Here is a 26,987-nt window from a genome sequence, read left to right as displayed (position 1 = left end):
GTTTCATTAAACAATTGCGTTTATTTTATTGTCTTTTCCTAACACCATTAGCATATTGATTTGGTTAATTTGAGTGAAATGAAAGGTTTAATACAAATATTGTGAAGTGCAATGGAAACCTTTTCATTTCATGATCAACTTTGATGCTATTCAAATGAAATATTACCAAAACATTGGAACGTCTTGTCTTATTCTCAACAAAATAACACTTTGATATGTAACAGATAAAGTTAAAATGGCGAGAAAATCTTCAAATTTGGAGTTAATTATTTTCAATATATCCATTGCAGCTTATGAGGTAAGAAAATATGAATTTCTTCTTTTCATTGAATTGTAATATCTATTAGCTATTGATTGCTCATTGATTGCAATCAAACCTTTTGCATTTATTGTCTCAAAAGTGCATTTTATTCAATTTTAGCTCGGAGTAGTTCCAACCGTTGAAGAGGTAGACAATGAATTACAATTTGTGGGAATATTGAAAGATTTTTGGAGTTCTTATGCTAAATTTACCAGAACAAGGTGAGTCTTTTTACGAACGAAACGCTGATTAAACTCATGAAAACTTATGTCATCATCAGATATACGATCAAACTCTCTGATGAACCCATTTGGGGTACTTGGAAGAAAGGTGTCGGCTACACAGATGGTATTTTAGGTATGCTCCAGAACAATGTAATGTATTCAATTTTTTACAACAACCCTTTGTATTTGATGACCAATAATGAGTGAAGACTAATCAGCATCAAATTACTTTACAAAAATCAAGCTTATTTCTGTAATTCTCAATTTTCCCTTTCTTAGGAAGCTAACAAAGTACATCTACATGTACCGATTGGACTCAAAGATCCTCCCGGAGTTTTCACTCGAGTTTTGAAGGAAGAAACTTATCACATCTTATCCATCACAGCACAAACCTCAATCGTCAATAACGATCTATTGGTCAAACTATTAATCTTTGAGCCAACCTGTTGGCTTGTCTATTTTGCTTTGCTTTTCACCTTCCTTTTGATTTGCGATCTTCTCTCTCAAGATCAAAAGCTTCTTAATTTATTTTCCAGGTTTAAGTTGATTTGCCTTCAATTGGTTCAGATAACTTTCAAGCAAAATCCAACCATCAATGGTCGCTGTTTATTCATGCTTCTTGCCAGTCTAACAGTTGCGCTATTTACTATGTGCTCCGGGGCAGCTTTCAATACCAATGCAATAACGGGAACAATAGGTGAACAGGTTAACAATTTAACGGACATTGTGCGACTCAACAAAATTCCAGTCTTCATAGATGGTGAATCAATGTATGAATCTTTTGAAGGAGGAATAGGAAAGGAATTCAAAGCAGTTTATGATCAAGCAAAAAAGTTTAAATTGAATAAACCAGTGTCTATGCTTGACCTTATGCGACCACTGCAGTTAACGGAACACGAATGTTCAAATGGTGTAATGATTCTGGGTATAAGGGCAATAAAGCTTTGCTATGAAACAGTTGAACTGGTGTGTAGTGAGGCAACTAAAAGACGAGTACAGACTTATGTTTCGCCTCCATTCCATACAACAGCTTTCTTAAGTTTAATCAATCCTGGTAACAATGAATCGATAGGCAAAGAGTTGATCAGACGAGATGGATCGTTGTAAGTATATCTGTCCTCATTATACACAAAAGTGAATGTAATGAAATTAAGTCTAAATTTTGAAAAGATATTTTCTGTGACTCTTTTTATTTCTACTTTAGTGCCAATGTGATGTTTGAAAAGGGAATGGGACAAATAAATAATAAAATAGCTAATTATAATTCTAAGACTATGATGAAACGAGCTACTGCTCTGTACGGTTTGAAGACTGATTGGCCCATCCAAGACGATTCATTCCAAATTCGTCCATTAAATTTGTCAAATTTTGCTCTCATCTTTGAATCGATGACTTTTCTTGAGCTAGTCATATTACTGTGTAATGTTTTGTACCAAATATTTAACTTTGCATCTCGTAGAGTCAAGTGGACTATGCCAGTTTCATCAGTTTAATTACTGTAATCACAATTAATATATCACCAACAATATTTACTTTAACGTTAACTGTAAATGTGAAAATTGTTTCTTAAAAAACAGAAGATGTTACTTTATTACCAATCTTGTCAATAAAAATGGAACCGAAAAAATTGAATTTTTAAAACCCGATTAAAATTAACCTAAACAAATCCAACATTTGATACATTAGCTGATCTAATAATCGTCTTATTTTCAATTTTCTTCTGATTTTCTTCAATCATTTTTAGACATTTCAACTCTGGTTGAGTTCATCTTGGAAGATGGTTTAAGTGAAGAAGAAGCCCTGAAAATAATCAATCATGAATCTGTTAGATGATTTGCAGAATCCTTCAACATTGTCCGATTTATCGTAACCAAAGCAAATTAAAAGGAAACATTTGAAGTACTCTTTTGAATATTGGATCATCCATTAATGGATTGTAATTAGACCACAAAATTCTTGAAACTGGCGAAAACATGCAAATTGTCTGAAACTTATTCTTTATTTCATTCTGATTAATGTTATTTAAATTATTACTTAATGAAATTGAACCATTTTTCTGGCAAATTTAATGATAATTTCAATGTAATTCATCAATTTTATCGCTATTGGTCAAGTATTAATAGAATCCAAATACAAAAGAAATGAAAAAAAACTTTTAATGACTATTTGACTGTCAACCTGAAATACTGACGTTATATATCGATTCATTTATGTGCCCTGAAAAAGATATAAAACTATCAAGCAAAATACGACTCAACTTGAAAACCAAATTAAGATCAATTTTGAATTTTCCATCGGTTTTAATGGAAACTTGCTCAATAAAATTGATATTGATGGCAGTCCAATGAAATGTTTAAATTATCTGATCGTGAATGTAATATTATATTCACCAAAGACTCTGTGAAATTGTCCTTCAATCACTCTTTACCCGTGCTCATCAAATTTAAGGGCCACTTTTTACATAAAGTTTAATGGACTTGAATAAATTAAAAGAGTTAAAGTAACATCAAAATGGATAGACTTTTCGAGATGTTGCCAAAAATATTAAATTGATACAAATTTAATAACATTTATGATTGTTTAAAAGCTGTATCGACTGGAAACAATTTAAATTGTTTCATAGCAATTATTTTAATGCGTTTACTGTTGGCTCAAAACAATTGATCAAGTTTTGCTGTTTCGTTAAACTATTGTTTATTGTTTTTTTCCTTACACCATTAGCATATTGATTTGGTTAATTTATTGAAATGCTAGATGTAATACAAATATTGTAAGATGCAATAAACTAATTTCATTTCAAATTTGATTCCATCTAAATGAACATTGTTTTCAAAACCATTGAAACATCTCGAGTTATTATTTTCATTTATTTTCAACAAAATAACACTTTGATTAGTTTGGAGTAAATTGCAATTCATGTGTGTTCGTTGATTTGGATTCCTGTTTACATTGAAAACACTTTGATTTGGACACAAATAAAGGTGGAATGGTGAGAAAAGCTTCAAATTTGGAGTCAACTATTTTCAACATAACCATTGCAGCTTATGACGTAAGAAAATTTTAATTTCTCATTTTCTCTAAAATTTAATATTTGATATTAGCTGTTGATTGCTCATTTGAAAAAGATACTTTTCAATTGAGTTTACTTTGAGTTTAGGTGAAGAAATCTGTTGAAAAACGCTATTCTGATCTCCTCTGGATTAAGTATTTCATTTGCAATCAAATCTTTTGCGTTTATTGTCTCAAAAAGTGTATTTTAATTAAATTTAGCTTCTAGGCTATCCAATCGTTGAGGAGGTAGACGATGGATATAAATTAGTGGGAGTTTACAAAGTTTTTTGGGATTCTTATGCCAAATTTACCAGAACAAGGTGAGTCTTTTTACGAACAAAACGCTGATTAAACTCATGAAACTCTTGTTATCAGATACACGGTTAAAGTCCCCGATGAACCAATTTGGGGTACTTGGAAGGAAGGTGTTGGCTATACAGATGGTATTTTAGGCATGATGCAGAACAATGTAATGTATTCATTTTTTAAAGATCTTTTATATTTGGTGACCATGAAAGGCTAATCAACATCAAACTCAAGTTTTTTTTCGCTCTTTGATTCATGATTTGTTTAAAGTTGAAAAATTATCTTAAAATCATTTTATTTCAGAGAAAAATTTGATGTTGATCATTTGAAGTCTTCATTATCTTCTCTCAAATCTAATTTCATAAGCTTAATTCTCAATTTTCCCTTTCTCAGGAAGCTAACAAAGTACATTTTTATGTACCGATTGGAACTAAAGATCCTCCCGGAGTTTTCACTCGTGTTTTGAAGGAAGAAACTTATCACATCTTATCCATAACTGCACAAACCTCAATCGTCAATAACGATCTATTGGTCAAACTATTAATCTTTGAGCCAACCTGTTGGCTTGTCTATTTTGTCTTGCTTTTCACCTTCCTTTTGATTTGCGATCTTCTCTCTCAAGATCAAAAGCTTCTTAATTTATTTTCCAGGTTTAAGTTGATTTGCCTTCAATTGGTTCAGATAACTTTTAAGCAAAATCCAACCATCAATGGTCGCTGTTTATTCATGCTTCTTGCCTGTCTCACAGTTGCGATATTTACTATGATCTCTGGTGCAGCCTTCAATACCAATGCAATAACGGGAACAATAGGTGAACAGGTTAACACTTTAATGGACATTGTGCGACTCAACAAAATTCCAGTCTTCATAGATGGTGAATCAATGTATGAATCTTTTGAAGGTGGAATAGGAAAGGAATTCAAAGCAGTTCATGATCAAGCAAAAAAATTTAAAATGGATAAACCAGTGCCAGTTCTTGAAGTCGCGCAACAGACGCTGTTAACAGAAGACAGTTGTTTAAATGGTGTAATCATTTTGGACATAAGGTCAATCAAGGTGACCAGTAAAGCAATTGAACTGATTTGCAGTGAAGCTAGCAAGAGGCGAAGATTCGCTTTCATTTCGCCTCCATTTCATACAACTGCTTTCTTAAGTTTAATCAATCCTGGTAACAATGAATCGATAGGTAAAGAGTTGATCAGGCGAGATGGATCGTTGTAAGTATCTCTGTTTTCATCATAAACACAAGTAGTTGATTTAAATGATGCCTAAATTTTGAATAGGTATTCCTTGTGACAGAAACACGTTTTATTTTTTTACCACAGTGCGAGTACCATATTGGAAAGGGGAATCGGACAGGATAACAAAAAAATCGTTGATTATAATTCTAAGACTGCGGTGAAGCAAGTTACAACTTTGTTCGGCTTAAAGACTGATTGGCCAATCCAGGACGATTCATTCCAAATTCGTCCATTAAATTTTTCAAATTTTGCTCTCATCTTTAAATTGATGATTTTCCTTCAAGTGGCCATTTTACTGGGTAATGTTTTGTACCAAATATTTAACTTTTTATTCCGAAGAGTCAAGTGGACTATGCCAGCTTCATTAGTTTAATAACTGCAACCACAATAAAATATATCACTAATATAATTATTATTATTACTATTATAATATTTACTTTAACGTTACAGTAATTCCCTGAGTTTTTTGTTTTTTTGGAGTGCTGACATCTATGTGAACTACAGGGGGAAATAATTAAATTTTCCAGGTTAAACAATTAGTCCACTCCAATGACTCCCCCCTGAAGGGAGAAAGGCTAGAAAGGCTAAAGGGGAATCACTAGAGTGGACTAATTGTTTAAACTGTAAATTTAATTATTTCCCCCTGTAGTTCACATAGATGTCAGCACTCCAAAAAAACAAAAAACTCAGGGAATTACTGTAACTGTAAATGTGAAAATTGTTTCTTAAAAACCCAGAAGATGCCACTTCATTACCAGTCTTGGCAATAAAAAAGAAACCGCAAAATTTGAAAATGAATAAATTGATAAAAATTTTTTTATTTAAATATTTGCTTCCAATATAATTTATTCAGCTTCATCTTTTCATGACAAATAAAGCCCATAATATCCAATTATTTGAGTTATGAATAAAAATTACTCGATAACAGCATTAAATAAACAAAACGGATCAGGTTAAAATAGGCTTCTTTAGCAAATGAAAACATTGCAAAATGAGAAAACAAATTGTCGGTTCAAACCAATTGATTAATTGAATTTTAATCCAATAATCTAAACCATTTTAAATGATAAATCATCAAGAACGAGCAAAGGAAATATGTGTTCATCTTTTCACCAATGCACCCAATGATAATGGATTGACTTCAAGTCTAACAAATTACATTTTTTGCCTGTTAAATTGGATTCTGTTTTTAGCAATCTTTCTCATCCTCTGAGTTATCATCACTCTCACCCACATACTCATCATCATCATCGTAATCACTAAATCTCATCTCTTGCAAGTCCTCAAAAAGATTGACCTTTTTAGGCAACCTTCAATCTAATCGATAAACCGATATATTCAAGAGTTTAAAGATATATTTATGTTGCTCAGTTTGATATTAAACACTCCCATTGAGGATAAATAATAATAAAACAATGCTCTTTTGAGGTGAATTTGGTTGTCAAGGCCAACAAACAGTCAACTCCAACAACTGATGCTTAACACTCCCAGTTTAACTCCATAGATATTTGCTTCACTCGGCAAAAACCAGATTATGCCTTTTCCTTTAGTTTAAATGTTAACAACCAGTTTTATTGGAAACCTTTCCTTTTATTTTCATCATCATTATCATTTAAATCATCAGCATCATTACCAACATCATCACCAAAAAAGTACCTAAAACCAAATTCATCTTCATCTCTGTTGTGTCTTTTCAAACCTGTAATGTGAACCCTACAATGCATCTTTAAGTGTAACCTTTACATTTGTGTAAATAATTAGTCGTATAAATATATATATTTATAAATATCTTAATCAAATTAATCCATCTATAATCAATATTTAACCTTAAATCATCAAAATAACACCAATTTAATCAAATGGAGAAACAAATTTGAATCATTTAAGCCATTAAATGTAAAAACAACAACAAATTGATTTTTCTTCATAGCCTGTATTGAAGCTCATCTTTAGTATTAAACATCTTCAAAACAGAAACAATCTTTTTTTTGCTGCCTTTCAATCAATCAATTGTTGCTGATTTGATTATAATGATCATCAAAGAATAGTAAGTTTCATCAAACAATCAACTAAATCTTTCTTATTTTCATATCCAGCAAGTGAAACATCAAAATTTGTTTCTTCTTTCCATTTCATTTTTCATGGATAACTCCAACTAATCAAGCCGAGTAACACTTCCATTGACTGTTGAAGAGGTGAGTTTACCATAAATTAACCAAAAAATTACCCAAAATTTGAGAATAAATCAAAATTTAGATTAAATGAACCAAAGAGTTGAGACTGAATTTGATTGAGTAAATAATTTAACCTAAACTAGACTCTTGAATTCACAATGAAATTGAAATGCAAATCATTGTTTGCTGTCTTAAATTACCTTAGCTTTAGATGTTTGTTAATTTGATTTTGTGATTTAGTTAATCATTTCCTTGAAAAGAGTTATCAATTTCCGATGAAATTTCCTTCCTCTTTAATGTTGATTCACAGTGCTAGAAGTAATCATCAACAACAATTTAATAAGATAATAAAACAAAGCTTAACCAAAGTTAACCAAATTGCACAAACCATTGAACCAGAAAATAAACGGATCGCAACATTTCATAACCAAGATAAATCTCAATGCAAACAAATGTTCAATAGCAAGCTTTGAACTCATCATGATATTGAAGTAATTAACTGAAATTTAATCAATTATAAATGTCAATCTAGTAAATAATTTTCGTATAAATTATGAAAATAATATAATACAAGTTTTCGTGGTTAATATCACTCCAAGCATGAAACGGTTCAACTTACAATATACAAACAAACTGTATAAGCAAACATTTTATCCATAAAACTGTCGCTCTTTGATTATATCTTATATTTTATTCCTAAACTTATCATAGTAACAATCATTGATATATCTGAATGAACAATGTTGAAACTTGGAGTGATATTTGTTATTTCAGGCAATGGTTCCAGAGATTTAACAATTTTGGTTATTGATTACCAATTGTAGTTTTAATTAGAGGCAATTTTTAATGGATTCAATCAGCTTTGATTCAATTTGTATAATTAAATCAACTGTTCGATCGACAAACTAACACTGGAATAGCTTTTGATATTCACTATTTTTAGGTTCACCATTATAGCCTTTGGTTATGGTTGCCTCTGTTTTTAGGTTGATTTGCATTAGAATGGCTTTCATTGATTTTATACAATTGATTATTTACTGTTCCATTTGATTGAGATTAATTATTCTGACGAAACAAATCAATTTATAAATCATTAATAACGCATTATGTTCAAGCTATTTGAGGTATAACAATGGAAAGATTGATTCAACATGTTAAATGGACTGTTTCAGCGTAAATGACAATATTTACATTGTTTGGTTTTAATTAAAAATTAGTACAACCATTTGGAAGTTAATTTTGTCAGATTTGTATTTTTAATTAGTTATTTATGCCAACAGTTAATTAATAATCTAATACTGTGATTAAACAAGATTGATGGCTTAACCCAATCTGAGGTAAATATTAAAACAGTCTCTGACTTGAAATGTTGGTTATGTTTAGTGTTAAACCCAGATTTGGGTTTTCAACATTAGCCAAGTAATCACATTAAATTGTCTTTTGTAAAATATTGGTTCTGTCCAGTTTTGGGTTTTTGTTCATTAATCACAGAAATTCTGGTTTTCTTTGATTAAACACCTAACCATTTTATGAAACAATATTTTCCAGATGAACACATAATACATCAACACAGACATTTCATTTTTATTGTCATTCCTTCTTTAATGAAAATATAATGATGATTTCAAGTTGGGAAGATATTAAGGTGTAAATCAATTATTTCATGAATCTCTTTGACAAGTAAACGAAATCTGATCAACTGATTGGATCAATTGATATCAGGTTACACCAAGAACGAAATATCTCAAATCATTGATTCGATGTTTCACCAAACTCTTTCTTATTTTGGTCTTTCATATTCAATGTTCATTCCCAGACAGAATCTTAAATAGCTCAAGATCATTCGCTCATCCTAACATCTTTATTAATACATTTGTCACATTAATTATGTAGCAAGTAATTAAAACTTGTATCAACCAAAAGAGCTTTATAATTAGTAAATTATGGGCTGATTGTTTAATCAATGGGAAAACAAAGCTTAAAGTCTTATAATGTATAAAAAAAGGTTGAGAGTAAACATTAGCATAACAATGGAGTTAACTTAAATTGTCAACGGCAAATACTCATTTCCATTTGAATTGATAGACTCAAGTATTAATGTTTTCACACTCAAACCAATTGGTTGATTCAGTAATTGCATAAACATGTTATAAATGCATGAATTACTTATAAATAAGGTTACAGTAATTGATTTAGCTATTTACATACCATCAATAAACACACACTATATGACAGTTTCATAATTGATTAACCTGCAAAGGCAGTAATTAACGAAAAAAGATTGAGATTTCATGAAAGATTGAAATACAATCAAAAACAACTGTTTACAATACTAACCATTTAATTTGATTATCATTTGAAACAGTATCAAATTGGACAATTATATTCAGTTGCTGAAGCAAGTAAAAATGAAACTGGCGGAGGCGAAGGAGTTGAAGTGATTAAAAATGAACCATTTCAAGATTATCCTTTGCTTGGAGGTAAATTCACCAAAGGACAATATACTTATAAAATATACCATCTAGCAAGGTAAGAAAATGACCCTTAATAGTTGACCATAAAAAGATTGGAAAATTGATGTTCATTTTCTGGTAACAGTAAAGTACCTCCTTTTGTCCGCTATTTGGCACCCAAAGGATCTCTCGAGATTCATGAAGAAGCTTGGAATGCTTATCCTTATTGTAAAACTGTTATAACGGTAAGATAATCAATTTAGATCTCAAATGCTAATCAATCTAATTCTAGATCTTTGATAATCCCTTTAGAGGCTTTACATTCAACCCAAATTTGATCAATGAAAGTCTCAATTTAGTTTATCAAGTTAGAGATCAAACTAAATTTGGGTTTTCACAGGTTTAACTTATAATTGCAATTCGTGTTTTCCTATTTGTATATTGATCTACATTGATGTTTGAATATTGAATCCCTTTTAATCCTGCATCTTCAATCTAATAAGCTTCTTCCCTGACTTCTCATTAACCACAGAATCCAGATTACATGAAGAATAATTTTTTCATCTGTATTGAAACCATGCACTGTCCTGATAATGGTTCACGTAAAAATGTCCACGAACTTTCCAATGATAAATTAAAGCAAAGAGAGGTTGTCTTTATTGATATTGCCAATGATCCAGTTGCTCCTAAAGTAAGATATTATTTAGATTATCAAATGCAATTCAATCATTTAATTCAATTTGTATTTGCTTGGTAATAGGATTATAAATTAAGTGAAGATCCAAGTAAATTTAAATCACAAAAAACTGGTCGAGGGCCTTTGACAGGAAAATGGAAAGTAAGAGTCAATAAGGTTTACACTTCAATGGAAACCCATTTTCATTGATTATTTTTATTGGCTTATCCATAGCAAACTGTTGATCCAGTTATGACTTGTTATAAATTGGTTACCACTGAATTCAAATGGTTTGGTCTTCAAAACAAGGTTGAACATTTTATCCAAAAGGTAAACATTAACTTATCTTTCGCATAATCAACTGAAATGTATCAATTTTGGACATTTCTTTCAACTCGACAACATATGCCATTCAAGCCTCTATGAAAGACAAAAACACTTGAATCAATTGAGTTGCATATTTTGCTTTGGTAAATGTTGTTGACTTGGAATAACAATTTGTAAGAAATGTTGAGTGATCTCATCTTTTGTTGTAAATCTATTCCAATAGACTGAGAAACGAATTTTCCTCAATTTCCATCGACAAGTTTTCTGCTGGATTGATCGTTGGCATGGAATGACACTTCAAGATATTCGAGATCTTGAAGAGAAAACCAAGAAAGAGTTAGATGAGGTAAGATTAGGTTGTATTTTCAACCTTTTTTCAACCTCTTTTCCAGTATTTGTTTGGTAATGTTTGCCTTTTATCTTCTTAGCTTCGGAATAAAGGTCTAGTTCGAGGATCGCAAATAAGTGAAAATGAATAGAGTAATTGTTCCATTTTTTCGAGTTTACTATCTCTAGTTGACCGCACAAATTTACGTTAGACCAGAAAAAATTAACTTCAAGAACAACATACTTACCTCTCGACAATTGATCAAGTAACTTACCCACAAGATTGATTAATTTAAATATGAAGAGACTAACAATTGGCAAAATTGGACTAAAGGTTGAACGGTTGTTGGAGCATCTTTCAAGGAGGAAAAAATCACTACACTGCCGCATTTGTCTTCATTCCGAGAGAAGATGAATTGATCCATTAAGAATCTATTAAGTGATAAATTTTTTATTTTTTGGTGATCATGATTTCAATATTTAGAACTCTTTGTTTTCGCTTGCAGTGTTGACGTTTTTTCTTCTGTTTCAACTCCACCAACTGCTGGTCAAGTTACACTGTTGCAGGTTTCATTATAATCAAACAGCAAGAGCAAGCTTAGTCTAAAAATAGGTGAAAAGGACAAATGATAATGATGATAATAATTAAAAGGTTAAATGTTAGCACAAAAATGAATGCGCACAACCATTGAAACAAACAATGAATGGAAACAATTGATTTAGTAATCTAAATTAAGCTATTTAGTCTTTATTTTTGTTAAACGTTAAATTAGTTTACATATTTTATTTTTTTGTTGCCATTAAATTAACAATTTATTTTCATTTCTTCTCGATTCTAGCTTTTGTTTTGATTCCCATTCCTACCCAAACAACCTCTACTTTGATTCCCATCTTCATTGTCATGAGTGTGACAATTGTAAATATTGACATCTTTATAACAGACAAAAGTATTATTAATGAAGAGGAAAATGATTGATTATAAATTAGATAATTAATCAAACTCTCAATCCGGATCGTGCAATGAACGAGTGTTTTAAAAGCTATCCTTTTATAAGACGAAATGATGGCATTAAATGAGAAACAGTTGATTCAATTTTCAAGTAGATTAGTCGAGTAATTAGACACATTGTGTGTCTCTCTGTGTGTGATAATTAATATTTTTGATAGCATTCTAATCATAACCATTCTAATCATAGTCACAATCAATTTGAGCATTTTTTTGTCTCTTCAATTGCAATCAATTTGAGTAGACAAACTAATCAAGGGATGAATCTTTCTAGTCAAATGAAACTCTATTTTCATCATCTATGGTTAATCATGCTTGCTGCATTTTAATTGTCACTTTAATCAACAATGCTTAATCCTTTGCGAATGCATTGGATTAGGTTAGCTTTCTGTAAATACAATGCTTATGGCGATCAATTCCTTGGTCTTATTTATAATCTTAATGTTGATTAATTAACTCAACCCGTGGATTCTTGTTTGATTAACGCAAACGAAAACATAACCCAAAAATAACAGCATCTGAAACCCAATGACAAGATGCTGTTGTTGCCATTAAAATTGATAACTCTGGTCACTTTGTTAGCCTCTAAGATCAATTGTAATTGTATCTGATTAACATGCATCAGATTCAGTTATAGTTATAATCTTGATCAGAATACTTATCAATAGTAAATTGTAAAGTTAATTTAACCTCTAAAGCCCTAAATCCTCTTATCAATTGAACTACAATTATTTCTTGTGCACATTTATCCTAACAATATTAACAATTTAACTTCGATGAGTTGATTTTTATAATCAACTATCAACAGCTTCAAATGATCTCTCAATTGTCATTTAGTGGTAAACATTAGAATGACAAATTATTCAATTTATCTGCAACAATTATTATCATTATTATTAACCACTGATTAACAAATTATTCCGTCCTTTTAGCCCACACTAATCAACTCACAATTCACCATTTACCTTGCTTATTTTGTATAAATAACCATTTAGCTGATTTAGAAATGAATTAAGACTGAAACTGAGCTTCCAAATACTATCAAGTTTGAAGTGAGACAAATCATTTTAATAATTAACTTAATATTGAGTGAAATTTAAATCACAATTCAACTCCAGCTTCAAAACCATTCCAAAGCTATTGATTGATTAACCTCTAACACACAAATTTCAATTTAGTTAATTTTAGCTGTTTGCGTTTTTTGCCTGCCTTTTCATTTGGGTAAACAAATTAAACTATGGATTGTAACAATTAAACAAATAATCTTGTCTTTCGGTTTGATTTTCCTCTTTTAATTTAAACTATCTTATGACATTTATTTGCGTGTAATTGTAAAATAAATAAAGTGCCACATTGTAAATATTATAACACTACAAATGATTTTGAAAATTTATTTACAATATTAACAAGAGATTGTTCAACATTACAATCATTGATTGTGATTAACCAGATTTTGGCCATTGAATTAGGTTTAGTTTAAGAATCAATTGTATCATCAGCCTCTTCGGTAGGCTTGATTAAACCAAGAGTTTCATGATATTTCCTTACAACAGTTTGCCAATTGACAACATTATAAACAGTTTTTGCTTGGCGATCAAAACCATCAAGTAACATTGTCTTTGCTGTTAATATGGAAGCCTTTGAACCTCGGCGGATTGACGATTGCTTAGTATCAACAGTGTCAGCGCTGTTTCGCCGCGATGTAATTGTCCGAGCCGATTTCAACCTCATATCAGCCACTGCTAATAAACATAAAAGTAGATAATAATTAGAATAATGTCAACATATTTCAGTATATCTTGAATACCTTTATCTTGTTTTCTACGATTACTTCTCCTTTGAAGAAGCAGAGGTAACCCGAGAATTAAATTGATAGGTGATGGAGTTGGTAAGGTTCGGTTCATATTTTGGATTAATTTAGCTCGACCAAATTTCCATTCAATGTCCGATTGATCTTCAATCCGTTGATATGTATTTGACATCATGGCAATCAGTAAATTGATCAAAACAACGATGCTAAGTAACATGTAAATACCTAAAAAGACAAAATTATCAAATTAAAAATGATTTTCGTGAAAGAGATTTGAGAATGATTTAGAGAAGTGCGTTTTTTGAACAAGACAACTTGGTAACAAAATGAGCAACAAATCTCGGTGTCGATCATCTTATTAACACTTACCAAAAATGGCTTTCATGGTTCTTTGGGAAAAAGATGGATTCAAATGCTTGGCTGGTAACTCTTCCAGTTGAACTAACCCAAAAAGAGCCCAAAGTAAAATTTCCCCAGTTTTCGCAGGTTCCATGAACGTTGTTCCATGGGAAGAAAATGAAGCATTAACATGAGATTGGTAGACTGGCTGGTAAATGGCACAAATATGGAGTGTAAAGCCAGCAATGAAAAGCATTAAAACGGAAACAAATTTAATTAAATCGCCAAGAAGTTCAACAATGATAACACCCCAAGGACCAAAGAGAGGATGAACAGTTAAGAAATTGAGAAAATCAATAAAACTAAATAGCATTGCCCAGGCCCAAATTTGATTCCGCATAAATAATATATCAGATCGCCGTGTAAACCAAGGTTCATCCAAGAGGAAATCATGTTCGTCAATCAAAAAATTCAATACAAATACACTTAAATGCATTATGACTCCAATAAAACAAAAAACTAAAATGATCATCTAATAAGGAAAAGAAAATTGTAAGAAAACATTTTTTAGATTCAAATTGAGATTCAAACAATTCACTAGAATTTTGTTTTCAACAAATTCCAGTGAATGAATATTGGTCATTATTATACCTTGATATTACCGAGTCCACTTCTGTCTCTTGGATTGACTATTTCAGAGAAAAGTAATCCTATGATCCAAATAAAAAGTAACCATTCATTCCATTGAGGTAAACAACATTCGTAATAGGCTATGGTTAAAGGTGGAAATAATAATACAGATGATAATACAATGATAAAATAAATGTGTGCGGTCAAGAAAGAGAGAAATTTAATGACTGGAATTGAATGTAACTTGTGTCCAATGGGAGTTGATACGACAATCCATAAAGGTGGAAATAATAGCAAAGTGATGAAAAAAATTGTGAACCGAGTTGATGTCCATTGTAAATTACCGAGCCAGACTTTGGATAAATATTTTTGTACGGCGTGTTGAGAGGTGACCATTTTACGCTCAAATTCAATGAGAACGTCTAGAAATTCAATTGATCGATTATCTGTTGCTCTGAGAAGTGAACTTATACCATAATTAGTTGATATAATGTTCAACAGTTCAATGGCAATGTTATCACAGTAAGATGAGGCGGCTAATAAATCTCGAGATTTATCTTTATCACGATTTGCTAGAGTTTCAAATGCACGAGCCAGTTTAACAGCAATGTAAATTGGTGATTCTGAGTTGATTATAAATTCTTCTATTGGTTTATTTTCATGGTTTTTTGAGCAAAACATCAGATCGAGGAGGAACTGGATAAAAACAAGACAAAAGTCAATCAATAATCAATTTACTAATGTAAAAGGCTAAATTTGTTTAGATTAAACATTTTCTTTACATTCTGTGAGACCTTTTAACTTACCGATTTGTCTTCAATCAGGTTGAGGGAATCATGGGGAATTTTCACCAGATAACTTAGAACTGTCAGATGACTTGATCCTGTTGCTAAATATATTGCATTTTTGCCTTTATTATTAACTGCATCAGGATCAGCTCCACTCTCAATTAATAGTTTAACCACAGGAAGAGAACCACATTTGCTTGCATGATGTAACGGAGTCCACTCTTCCTGAAATGATGAAAATTTGATTAATTTTGAGTTTGGGTTTCAGATTCCAAATGTTATAATGTTATTGTATTTTATCTAATCAAATTACCTTATCTAAAGCATTTATTTCTGCTCCTTGACCGAGAAGCATTGAGACCATGTTGAGATGCCCCTGAGCAGCAGCCAAATGCAGACTTGTTTTACCATGTTTATCTGGTTTGGTTAAAGAATCAGATGATCGACTGATTAATAAGCCAGCTACAATCATATGTCCACCTTCAGCAGCATAATGCATAGGAATTGATTCGTGGATTTTAGTTTGAGCATTAACCTGAACCCCTGTGCTATTCATAAGTAGTCTTACGACTGATTCGTGTCCATTTTTTGATGCCAAATGAAGAGGTGTCACTCCGTACTGTAAATAATGAAAATAGTTAAACATTTAATCTCAATTGACCATAAAGAATCGATCTATTGTTTACCTCTTCGTTTGGACCAATAGATCCTTTAACACTGGGTATTCCTCCGGGAACATTTGATAAAAGTTCAATAACAAAATCACTTTGACCATAAGAGGCAGCTATATGAAGAGCTGTCAGACCATTTCGTTTAGAAACCATTTTAAGGTCAACAAAGTCTTTGAGAACTCGAAAAACTTCAATGTGTCCATAACGAGCTGCCAAATGGAGTGGAGTCATTCCATCCTAATTAAGGAAGATTAAAGTATTTGGTGAATTAAAAATGAAGTCCAATTAGTTAAGTAACATACTTTATCTTCATCTTGCGCTGATCCTCCAGCCTCAACGAGAATTTTAACAACTTCGGCAAAACCTTTTGCTGCTGCTTCATGAAGAGCAGTTGCCTCTGTTCCCTAAATTGAAAGAAAAGTAAATCATCGTTATTAATTTCAATTTAATGGAGATAAATATCGTTAAATATTACCGGAATTTTACTTTTAATCACAGATTGTTTGTCAAATTTGAGCATCTCTTCGATAACGGAAACGCTTCCTTTACTTGCCGCTATATGAGCACAAGTGAGTCCTGATCCGTTGACACTTGAGATTAGGTTTGGATTTTTTTCCAAAAAAAGTTTAAAGACTTCTGAATGATTACTTTCAGCAGCTAAATGAAGAGGAGTTTGATTATGCTGAATAAAAATCAACAATTTAAAACAATAAATAACTTGAAAGTCATCAGATATTTTCCCTGCAACTTACCCCATCAACCGCATTCATATTGGCACCGAGCTCCAATAAAGCAGCACAAGTTTCGAGTGCACCACTTTCAGTTGCCATATGTAGTGGTGTTTGTTTATTCTGATAATTTAATTGAGGAAAAGGGTAAATGATTGTCCTTTTTGATTAACTTTAATTGCTTGAAGACTTACCAAAGTCACAACATCAATTTGAGCTTGATACCGAGTAATCAGTGATTTAACCATGGATGTAAACCCATTTTTAGAGGCAATGTGAAGAGGGGTCATCCCTTGTTTATTTCTGACTCCTACTGTTGCTTTATTTTCAAGTAAAATATCAACAACAGCCTCATGACCCAATTCAGCAGCTAAATGAAGACAGGCTTGACCTTTCTAAATATTAATTGGAAGACAGGTAATCTGGCAATGAGTCAGTTCTTTAATTTTATCAAATTGTTGGTAAAAATAAGTGTACAAACCTCATCAAAAACATCAGTCCGAGCATATTGCTGGAGTAACAGTTTAATTATATCAGCATGGCCAGAGCGACAAGCATGGAGAATCGGTGTGAGTCCGTACTGATGAACAATTGAAAATTATCGATTAGCATTAGGCTGACAAGTTGTAAGTTGATATTTTACCTTTGAAGGTGAATTTACAAGAAGCATAAAATCTGTTGCTGATTTAGCATGAATAATCTCTTCCAGAGCTCCAATGGACCCATAGCGACAGCAATAATGAACTGGAGTTTCTTTAGTCTTTTACAATAATAATTAGACTGTTAGATTAACAAGAAAGTATATTTTAAGACAGATTTGATGGATAACTTACATCAAAATTTCCAATCATAATGGATCCTCCTGAGTCAAGTAATAGCTTTGTTAAGCCTCGGTCTTCAGCCTGGTCAGTTAATTTGCCTTTATCCAAACTGGCAACATAATGCAAACAAGTTTCTCCAATCTGAATGCGGTAAAATGGATGAAAGTAATACATTAATCAATTTGTGCATTTTAAAATAGCAGAATTCACTTTTACCTTATTTTGAAGATTAACATATGTTTCTAAGCCTTTATCTGTTCTCCACTCCTTAATCGTATTTATCAATGTTTCGGCTATTTTATAGTGACATGATCGAACAGCAATGTGTAATGAATTTTCACTGTAATCATTTACTAGATCAATATTTACTTGATGGTCAAGCAAAAGGTTAAGAGTCGATAGATTACCAGATTCAGCAGCGATCATAATTGGTGTCATTCCAGCCTGAATGGATTGGAAAATGTTAAAATTTTTAGACTAATGAATTGATAAGGCTTACTGGTGATTCAGTGTTTGAATAATGAGAATACCTTGTTGGCTGAGTTAATTTTGGCTCCACTTTTAATCAATAGTCTGGCACAATTAGTACCATTTGAGCTTCGACAGGCAAGATGGAGTGGAGTTTCAGATCCATTTGAGGCAACAATATCAACCGAGGCTCGATTCGCAATTAGTATTTCCGCAATATCATCTCGGCCAGATTTAGCAGCAACATGTAAAGGTGTATAACCATCCTTGATTGATAAAGAAAGACAAAACCAAACAATTAATAATTGAAATAATTGTTAAGCTGAATGTTTACATTGTTTTGGGCATCAACGTCTTCACCTCTTGACAGCAAATTCTTGATCAAATCAACGTGTCCATAATCAGCAGCCGTATGAATAACTCTAGATCCATTCTTATTGAATAATCAAAGAAATAATTAGTAACCACAATTGAGTCAATAACCATGATTATACTAACTCTGTCCGGTGTTTTAATAGCGATTCCTTTTTTAATAAAGCTCAATGGAAGCTCAACAGTTTTTGATTTAACAGCAGCATGAACCAACGTTTTACCATCCTTAACAAAAAAAGCAAAGACAAACAATTAGATTGTAGATTAAAAAATAGATTTGATGGATGAAATCGATTAAAGTTACCATTGGTCTACAATTAATGGAAGCGCCAAATTTCTCAATCATATAATCAACTCGTCGAGCTAAACCTTTTTCAACGATTAAAAACAAAGGCGTACGATCTTGAGCATCACAGATATTTGAATCAGCTGAGTGACTTTGTAAAAATTTGATCCAATTATCTTCAGAATCACAGGCAACTAAGTGTAATGGAGTTTGACCATCTCTCTGTAAAATTTTAATCAAATTTAATAATCAAATGCGATTAAAAACTGTCAAATTAACAAATCTTGATGTAATACCAACATTTTGAGCGTTAACGTTTGCTCCATATTCAAGAAGCACTCTAAACATTTCAATGTCGCGTTTACGGGTGGCAATGTGAACTGCAGTGTCACCAAATTTTTTCCTCTTTACATCTAATTGTAATTTAGGTTTAACTGACAGCAATTCACGGACCAGTCCAGTATTTTGCATCTCAACAGCATATAAAAGTGGTATATAACCTTCCTAAGATGAAGACAGAGACGGTGAGATTGAAATTAACATTAAATTTGATAACAATATTTGATGTTTGATCGTTTTGATTCCTTTTTACTCACCAAATCAGTGGCTAATCGCATCTCTTCTGGACAAGCTTTTAATAATGATGAAATTGGACCTGAATTGGGTCCTTTCACTTTACGAATCAAGATATGAATTGGATACTCTTTTTTGGCCTATCATTGAGGTTTAAAAACAAGAAAAAAAACATCAAATTGATAGACATTAAGTCACAACAAATTTTTGTTGCATTTTTTCGTCCAAATTGATTGTGAGTTATGCTTTACGAAACAATTCATTACAAAATCAGTTGACCATAAACTATGGTCAAAACACATTAATAATTTAAAGATCCAAGAATCGTGTTCGTTAAATTATAGATAATTTCAGTGTTGCCTAGGAAATATTATTTATATCAGTGTTTATTGTGAAAACTGAAAACAATTGCTTGATGAATAAAAATTTATCATAAATAAAACATTGGATAATTAAATGCTGAAAAAAATCAAAATATTTCAGACCTAACTAAGCTAGTTATTCAGTCAACTGAGCAGTCAAATCATAGTCAGAATACGATCAACATACGATTTGGCAAATTTCGTAATTTGAATTAAAATTACATCAAGAAAATCATGCTTAATGAGCTAAAAATAAATGAATTATGATGTTCAGCATCCTTCATACTTATTTCAACAAATGTTAGATTAAAAGCAAAAGAGCGCGGTTAATTAAAAGTTAAATCACTATTCTTACCCCGCCTGGAATCATTGGATCAGCTTTTGCAGTTAATAAAATTCGTATCAATTCATCTTTGCCTGACTGAGCAGCCAAATGAAGTGCAGTTAGTCCATCCTGATGAGATTAATGATTGAAAACAAGAATGAATAATTATGACAACTTGTTAACTTTATCAGCTGCTTATGGACTTTACCTGTGCTTGAATGTTTACATGAAAACCGTACTTAATCATTTTCTCAATAACATCAATCCTCGATGATTTGACAGCAAACATGATTGGACTGTAACCAGAGACCGGATCAACAGAGCTTAATCCAATGTTATTATTCTCACTTGGATATTCATCCATTAATTCCAACACTCGAATCCAAGCTCCTTTTTTACATAACTCAATAAACTTTTCTGGTCCCGGTTTAGCAGGTTTGGCTTTAGTTTCACCTTTCTTGACCGCATTATTGGTTCCCGGTTTTTTGGTCAACACAGGCACAGGAGTTGGTTTAACATTTGATCGAGTTGAAACTTTATCAACATTATTTATTCCCGGCTTTTTAGTCGCATTTGGATCAATCACTTGAACCTCACTCTGGTTAACACTTGGCTTATCCACACAATCATCTGGTAAATTTTTGCTGGTTGTCTCGGCTGGTTCCTTGTTGACATCTTTCTTGGTATCCTCATCCACTTTATCAACTGTTGGGTCAGTTTTGTCGACTAATCCAACTATGGAATTATTAACAGAGCCAATAATTTTATCCTTTGAACCCTTACGATCCACTTTAGTTGCAGGCTCGGCATTGGTTAACGGTTTTGCCGTTGTCTTGACAATGGATATACTTTTCCTAGCAACCCGTTGCTGCTGTTGTTTTGAATTTTTTAAATCACTTGCGACTGATTTACCATCGCTTTTTATACCATTAGTTACATTGTTAATTGGTTTAGTGTTTGAAGTTTTATTGGTATCACTCATGTTAATCAACAAACACTTTGTTGCAGTAAAAAAGCACCATTACATTGGATAAGCAATACCATTTGGTTAAGTGAATGCTGATGAAAATAGTGGTGTCAGAAGTGGTAAAGGGTTACCAGAAGTGATGAAAAATGGTTACAAAACTCGAGTAAACATTGTCATTTAACAGATATGGTGAAACTGTGAGAGTTTCAAAATTGATGGACAAAAGTTTACTCAAGGTTCTCAAAATAATCAAACAGAATGGACATGGAAATGACCAGTGAAATTTTGATGGTAGCTTATCCATGCATACAGAATTGAATGGTTACCAAGGATTTTGTCACAGACAAAAGAGTCAAGAATCAGTGACAATTGGTATGATAATGTGAGTGAGTGATTGTGAGATCCACTGGAATCAAGCCCAAGGCTTCCAATCAATCAAATTAATTACCATAATAATCACGTACATCATATATCTATAAAAACCCTTTTCATTTGGTTGCTCATTCAATTAATGATATGAAAACGGTAAAGTTTCTTCTTTTATAACAAACACAGCAATAACATTGCAATTTATTCAAGTCTAAATTCATCATTATTATCTGTTATTATTTTTGTTTTCACGATTAAAACTGATTTCATTTTCATAGTTATCAGGCAATTGACTAAGTTTTTGCATTGATAATCAGATTTGTTGTTTTTATTACCATTTTACAGTTGAATGTAGCAATGTTAATCATCCAACCAGATCAAATGGATTCATGGATTCAGTGAAACATACGTTTATAATCTAGTCTCTCTGGCCTAGAACAAAAATCAATTAAAAAGCAACTCATTTTGATTTGAAATATAATCTGTAAATCTCAATCAACTAACTAAACCATTGTTAATTAAACTTTTAACCTTTTACACTTGTAAATCTGTGCATTCACATCGAAATGTGTCACGAAGGTTGATAATTTACTGTAGCTTTTAGGTCAATCAATGCGTAATTTTGTGGGTTTTATGCGATGTTGCTCTGAGATCTTGATTTCCATTAAATCATCAACTGAAGATGATTATGAGCTTATCAGTTGGAATCGCTAATTTCTTTGTTGATCACTTTTTAAATAGCTCAAGCTCAATTCCAAGCATAACTATTAATCCTTTACTTTCACTATTTGTACTGATAATGAGGTTGGGATAAATTGAAGTTAGATTAAATGAACTATTTGAGACGTGATGTTAACCTTATGCTAATAGTGGCAAGTTACGATAATGATTATAATAATCACTTTTCATTCAGTTTATCGGTAATATCCTAAACTGGATCCAAGCTTTGATTGTACTACTGCATCTGGTCAAGGTAAATAATGTAACAAATTAAAGGCTTTTCTTGCAAACAATTAGTTATTGATGAAATTTGATATTCTTGAACACAATTCAGCTTCAATCATGTAATTCGAGTCATCATTAAAATTTCCCAAATTTTGTTGCCATCGAGTTTGTCATTGGTCTCACCAATCTGTCCCATCAATACTATTCTTGATCCAAATGATATGTGACTTGTTTAACATTCAATGTTAATGTCACCACTTTTGGGCTTGATTGTTCTCGATATCAGATTAACTGGACAATTCAACTAGCCTTGCAAACCATAAGATTTTTTTTTGAAATGGAGAGTCAAATTAATTACCAAGTCAGTTGCTGTTCAATGTAACAGGACAAGGTAAACATCTCGTTGAGTGAAAAGCTGAAACAATTAAAGTAAACTAAATTAAGATGGTGATGAAGGGGATGGTAATTGTTGTTGCGTTGTTAATCATGAAGATGATGATAATGTTGGTTTGTTGATGTTAGATTGTCGATCGTGTCGTAAACAGCATTTCCTTGTTTAACATGTATCTTTATATGCAATCTGCTTGTCTTGACTAAAATGTTATCCAACCTGCAATTAAAAGTAAAATGTTAATGTCATTGGTCAAAAACCATGAAGATTATGTATTTCAATAATTTGCAAATTAAAAAAGATTACCGTAAAAATAAAAATAACACAAAACAGCATCAACATGCAACAAGATGACCTGGAAACTGGAGTTTACTTTGTACATACAGATCTACTTTCAATTAAAGCTTTTTTAATCCTATTGTTTTTGAATAATTTGTTGATGGTGCTGTTGTTTTGTTGAACAGGTTGTTGTCATTACATTTTGTAACAATCAAGAGCACTTATAAGTAAACAACTGTTGTTGACGGTTATTTGTAAAGGCTTAAGAACGGAACTGTTGAACTTGAAAAACAAAGCCATTAACATATTGCTTTGTTTATTATCACGCAATTGACAATAATTAGATGGAACACGGCTTGTGAAAGTTAAATTAATTAGATGGACAATTGAAAAACAGGTAAATTATGGTTGAATAATTGAAAGAGAAGCACCTTTAAAGTAAAATTACTTTGAATTTTTTATTATCAGACGATGTTTATTGTTAAACGACTGTTGATTCATTTTTAACTCAAAAGGTGGCGATCGATTTGTTTGAAATTTTGATTTTGATTTTTTCCCAAAACAAGTTCAGATTAAGACAAAAATAATCAATTAATGAATCTCAGATTGTATTAACCTCGAAAGCATAAGTAAAGACGCTCTTGACTTTTCACATTCCAGAGTGAACGACAACAACATGGACCATGATATACGTTTGAGTTTGACATGAAAGCATTTAAATTTGACAAAAGATGATCCACTTACTCATGTTTCATTTCACGTTTATAATGAACATCATGACCAAGCCTGCATTTTCGATCAAATACTGTTAATTGTGAAGAAAGATTGTCAAAAGATGATCCAATGATTAAATGAAATCATTGTCAACTTACAATAACAAAAAGCCATTTGGTCATATCCAAAATTGAACCGACTGTAAAGGCAATGTCAGTCCTGGAAAGCCGACTCTGTAAATCAGCAAACTGTAAATAAAATAATTTAAAATCATCGCAAATATTACAGCTATTATAAATTAGAAGCGATAATTACCTTTATAAATGAATTCACATTCGATGGCAAATATTTAGCCACTTTCATGTTATTTTTATAACAAGATTGCATCTAATACAAGTATTATATTATGAATTAAAATGAAGCACAAATGAAATGTAAAATAGTGATTTTGATGGACACTTACCATTGCCAACATGATACCACTTACATAAGAGCTAATCCCTATCGTGAATATGGACAATGCAGATATGGCTATTGTAACAAAGTCTAAAGATCCATGATCAATATGGACGATAGCGGCAGTGTAAAACCCAAAATCTGCGCTAAAAGATATTCCGAGATACATAAATATCATCCAGTTCCTGACTTTATGATTACGAGATTCGGTTTGATTCAGAAATACAATGATATCTTCAATAATTGTTTCATAATAAGGCAAGAAATTACTTCTCTGTAAACACATCTTTTCATCGACAAAATTTTGCAAAGCTTGAGTTACATGAGCACACCTGAGGAAAAAATATGACAGGTCAATGGTAATTATTGCACCAGTTAATATCAAATTGGCCAAAGTGCAGAAAATGCCAAAATAATCGATTAAAAGCCAGCTGTAAGTGAAAATAAATTGTTGGGGGGTCTTGGGTAGTTGAGATACCAATTGAACAATAATAATCAAAACTGGACCTAATCCTATTCCAAATAGTAAAATTGCCCTGATCCATAGATTGGCTAAAGTAGAAGCTATGAAACTGTATTTATGGCAGTAAAATTTGCTCATGAACAATGCTTCAGGCTTGTATCCTTTATGCCAGCGAAATGAAAACGATTTGCCGTTTCTGTATAAATATATCCAGTAATGTCTTAGAACTTCACCAAAAATAAGCAGAATTGTCCAGTAGATCCAAACATACCTTCGACTTGGATGACCGTAAAAGAAGTCTCCCAAAATGATAGACAAATGTTCTGGTGAATCAAAAACGCTCAAAAATAGCAAATGAACAATATTGACCGTCATTAGACTGGAATAGAGGATCGATTTGGCTTTAGTCCATTTGGATGGAGTTATACTTTGATCTTGATCGAATCCATTTGGTAAAATATTGAATGAAACACAAATTGATTCAAATCGCTTCAAAATTACAATCACTTCTGAATCGTCAAAATTAGTCAAATGCAGTCCAAACACTGATTGAATGGCTTTTATCAAATTTGCTTTGAATCCGGCAAACGTAAAGACTTTGGGAATACAATGTTTCATAGTTGTGAAATGAAACCAATTCATTGAAATATCTTATGCAAACAAGGAACAACAAATTGTATAAAATGAGCACTTAGTTAATTTAAATGACGATTATCATTGTGATTATAACTCTTTTTCAATATGATTTACTAATCATCATTACAATGCTTCTGCAAAACACAAAATTAGATGATCAACAGACCTTTTTATACACAAAAAATTTCACTAAAATATGTCGATTTCACTGTTAACCTTTATAACTGATCGATAATACCATCAATGGTTAATCTAAATCTGTACTTATTATTCAAAGAGTTAAACAATAGTTTAATTAATCATTGACATTCATCAATTGATATGAATAAGTTTCGAAATTCGCTGGAACTTTGTTGAATGTCTTTTCTTTCAAGCATCATCCATTATGATTTGTATTTTTATTCAGGCAATTTAACTAAACAACTTTGATATTTAAATTTTTCAATCACGATATCATTAAAATCCAGGAATCGATATTGAATCGTTATTATCTTCTTATTTCATGTAAACAGAAAAGATAAAATCTAAAGTAGAATTGAGTTTAAATAGTAATTTTGGATGAACAATAGTTGATAAGAAAAACAATGTTCTTGACTTTATCATGGGACTTCAGAAAATTTTCATCTAGCATTGAAACTTAAAAAAATCACTGATATATTTTTGGTACAAAATCATTTCTCGGAATAATCGATGGATAACAATATTTAATGTGATTCAATAAAAATGAATAATTGCCTTTAAATGTGCTTCATGTTTGAGCATAACAGTTATTTCATGATTTTTTGCAATGAACCATATTTTATTAGACTCAATCATTTAGTGGTTTCTCAGGTTTTTGTCATTCTTTGGCCTTTCAGCGATTCTCAACCATTTTGTCTTGTGTTCAACTTGCAAGGTGATATTGAGACTCGTTTGGTTCAATCGACAGTTGCAGTTAGATGAGAGTAAAATACTCACAATCAAATCATCTTTTTTAATGTTTTCATTGTCTCAACAGTCTCTGATCAACTTTGCATATCATTAACCAACAGATTCATACTAATGTATCCATAATAATAGTCCAGGAAAAAACAAGAAACTTTCACTTAACCTGTTTCTGTTTTGTCTTTCATTGCAGTTGAGCGTTAATTAACTGATGATTACCACGACCAGGTAACGTTCCTTGCCTTCATCTCAAGTCAACCTTTTGACGGTTAACTAACAACAATTTAAAATGTTCACATGATTAGACTACAGGCAGAACCGTGTGAATATTATTATAATTAATATAATATGAAAGTAAACTTGGATGTTTACAGTTTTTCAATCAACTAACCTTGAATAATACAGTTTTTGCTTCATTTTTACACCATTTTTCCTCTCGGCCAACATTTTCATTGTCTTATTGTACAATTAACTTCTTAATAACATTAAAATCATCCTTTAATGGTCAGCCCCTTTGATTGAATATAAAAACTTGCCATTACAACCCAAATTACATTCATTGATGAGTTGCACAAAACCTGGTC

General features: G+C 31.7%; 5 protein-coding genes and 1 long non-coding RNA gene across 7 annotated transcripts; 3 read left to right on the top strand and 3 right to left on the bottom strand.

Annotated features, from left to right (window-relative positions):
* Positions 1–235: 235 nt before the first annotated feature.
* LOC107365782 (uncharacterized) lies at positions 236–2,140 on the top strand. Its single transcript, XM_015933352.3, has 5 exons — positions 236–298; positions 422–522; positions 582–675; positions 805–1,628; positions 1,730–2,140. The coding sequence occupies exons 1-5, from the start codon at positions 236–238 to the stop codon at positions 2,016–2,018; spliced, it is 1,371 nt and encodes a 456-aa protein (XP_015788838.1). The 3' UTR covers positions 2,019–2,140.
* Positions 2,141–3,764: 1,624 nt separating this feature from the next.
* On the top strand, positions 3,765–5,597 carry LOC107365747 (uncharacterized). Its single transcript, XM_025161582.2, has 2 exons — positions 3,765–5,099; positions 5,208–5,597. The coding sequence occupies exons 1-2, from the start codon at positions 4,609–4,611 to the stop codon at positions 5,494–5,496; spliced, it is 780 nt and encodes a 259-aa protein (XP_025017350.1). The 5' UTR covers positions 3,765–4,608; the 3' UTR covers positions 5,497–5,597.
* An 843-nt stretch (positions 5,598–6,440) lies between these two features.
* vib (phosphatidylinositol transfer protein vib) lies at positions 6,441–13,463 on the top strand. Its single transcript, XM_015933452.3, has 9 exons — positions 6,441–7,170; positions 7,288–7,318; positions 9,663–9,826; positions 9,896–9,995; positions 10,283–10,441; positions 10,511–10,588; positions 10,661–10,756; positions 10,977–11,099; positions 11,182–13,463. The coding sequence occupies exons 1-9, from the start codon at positions 7,154–7,156 to the stop codon at positions 11,230–11,232; spliced, it is 819 nt and encodes a 272-aa protein (XP_015788938.1). The 5' UTR covers positions 6,441–7,153; the 3' UTR covers positions 11,233–13,463.
* LOC107365878 (uncharacterized) lies at positions 13,449–22,136 on the bottom strand. Of its 2 annotated transcripts, none has more exons than XM_015933450.3 (23): positions 20,468–22,136; positions 20,290–20,388; positions 19,596–19,712; positions 19,300–19,503; positions 19,018–19,221; positions 18,840–18,938; positions 18,676–18,774; positions 18,404–18,607; positions 18,090–18,317; positions 17,886–18,014; positions 17,696–17,812; positions 17,534–17,632; positions 17,247–17,447; positions 17,077–17,175; positions 16,800–17,006; positions 16,627–16,728; positions 16,340–16,561; positions 15,967–16,272; positions 15,672–15,878; positions 14,887–15,561; positions 14,266–14,767; positions 13,894–14,121; positions 13,449–13,828 (listed from the first exon to the last, which is right to left on the bottom strand). In XM_015933450.3, the coding sequence occupies exons 1-23, from the start codon at positions 21,239–21,241 to the stop codon at positions 13,563–13,565; spliced, it is 5,388 nt and encodes a 1,795-aa protein (XP_015788936.2). In that variant the 5' UTR covers positions 21,242–22,136; the 3' UTR covers positions 13,449–13,562. The 2 variants fall into 2 exon arrangements, with proteins under 2 accessions (XP_015788936.2, XP_015788937.2); XM_015933451.3 differs by having other exon boundaries at positions 13,449–13,825.
* Positions 22,137–22,593: 457 nt separating this feature from the next.
* LOC149093160 (uncharacterized) lies at positions 22,594–23,652 on the bottom strand. Its single transcript, XR_016200271.1, has 2 exons — positions 23,238–23,652; positions 22,594–23,150 (listed from the first exon to the last, which is right to left on the bottom strand). It is a non-coding gene; the product is annotated as an uncharacterized LOC149093160 (long non-coding RNA).
* A 187-nt stretch (positions 23,653–23,839) lies between these two features.
* LOC107365881 (uncharacterized) lies at positions 23,840–25,615 on the bottom strand. Its single transcript, XM_015933453.3, has 4 exons — positions 24,388–25,615; positions 24,240–24,311; positions 24,083–24,172; positions 23,840–24,015 (listed from the first exon to the last, which is right to left on the bottom strand). Exons 1-4 carry the CDS (start codon positions 25,483–25,485, stop codon positions 23,962–23,964), a joined length of 1,314 nt encoding a protein of 437 aa, XP_015788939.3. The 5' UTR covers positions 25,486–25,615; the 3' UTR covers positions 23,840–23,961.
* Positions 25,616–26,987: the final 1,372 nt, after the last annotated feature.

Source organism: Tetranychus urticae, chromosome 3 (assembly GCF_039701765.1).
Source record: "Tetranychus urticae isolate SD_2017Ah chromosome 3, NJAU_TeUrti_SD_1.0, whole genome shotgun sequence".
NCBI lineage: Eukaryota > Metazoa > Arthropoda > Arachnida > Trombidiformes > Tetranychidae > Tetranychus > Tetranychus urticae.
The sequence above is the reverse complement of the archived record's forward strand: the minus strand, read 5'-3'. Positions and strand labels throughout refer to the sequence as shown.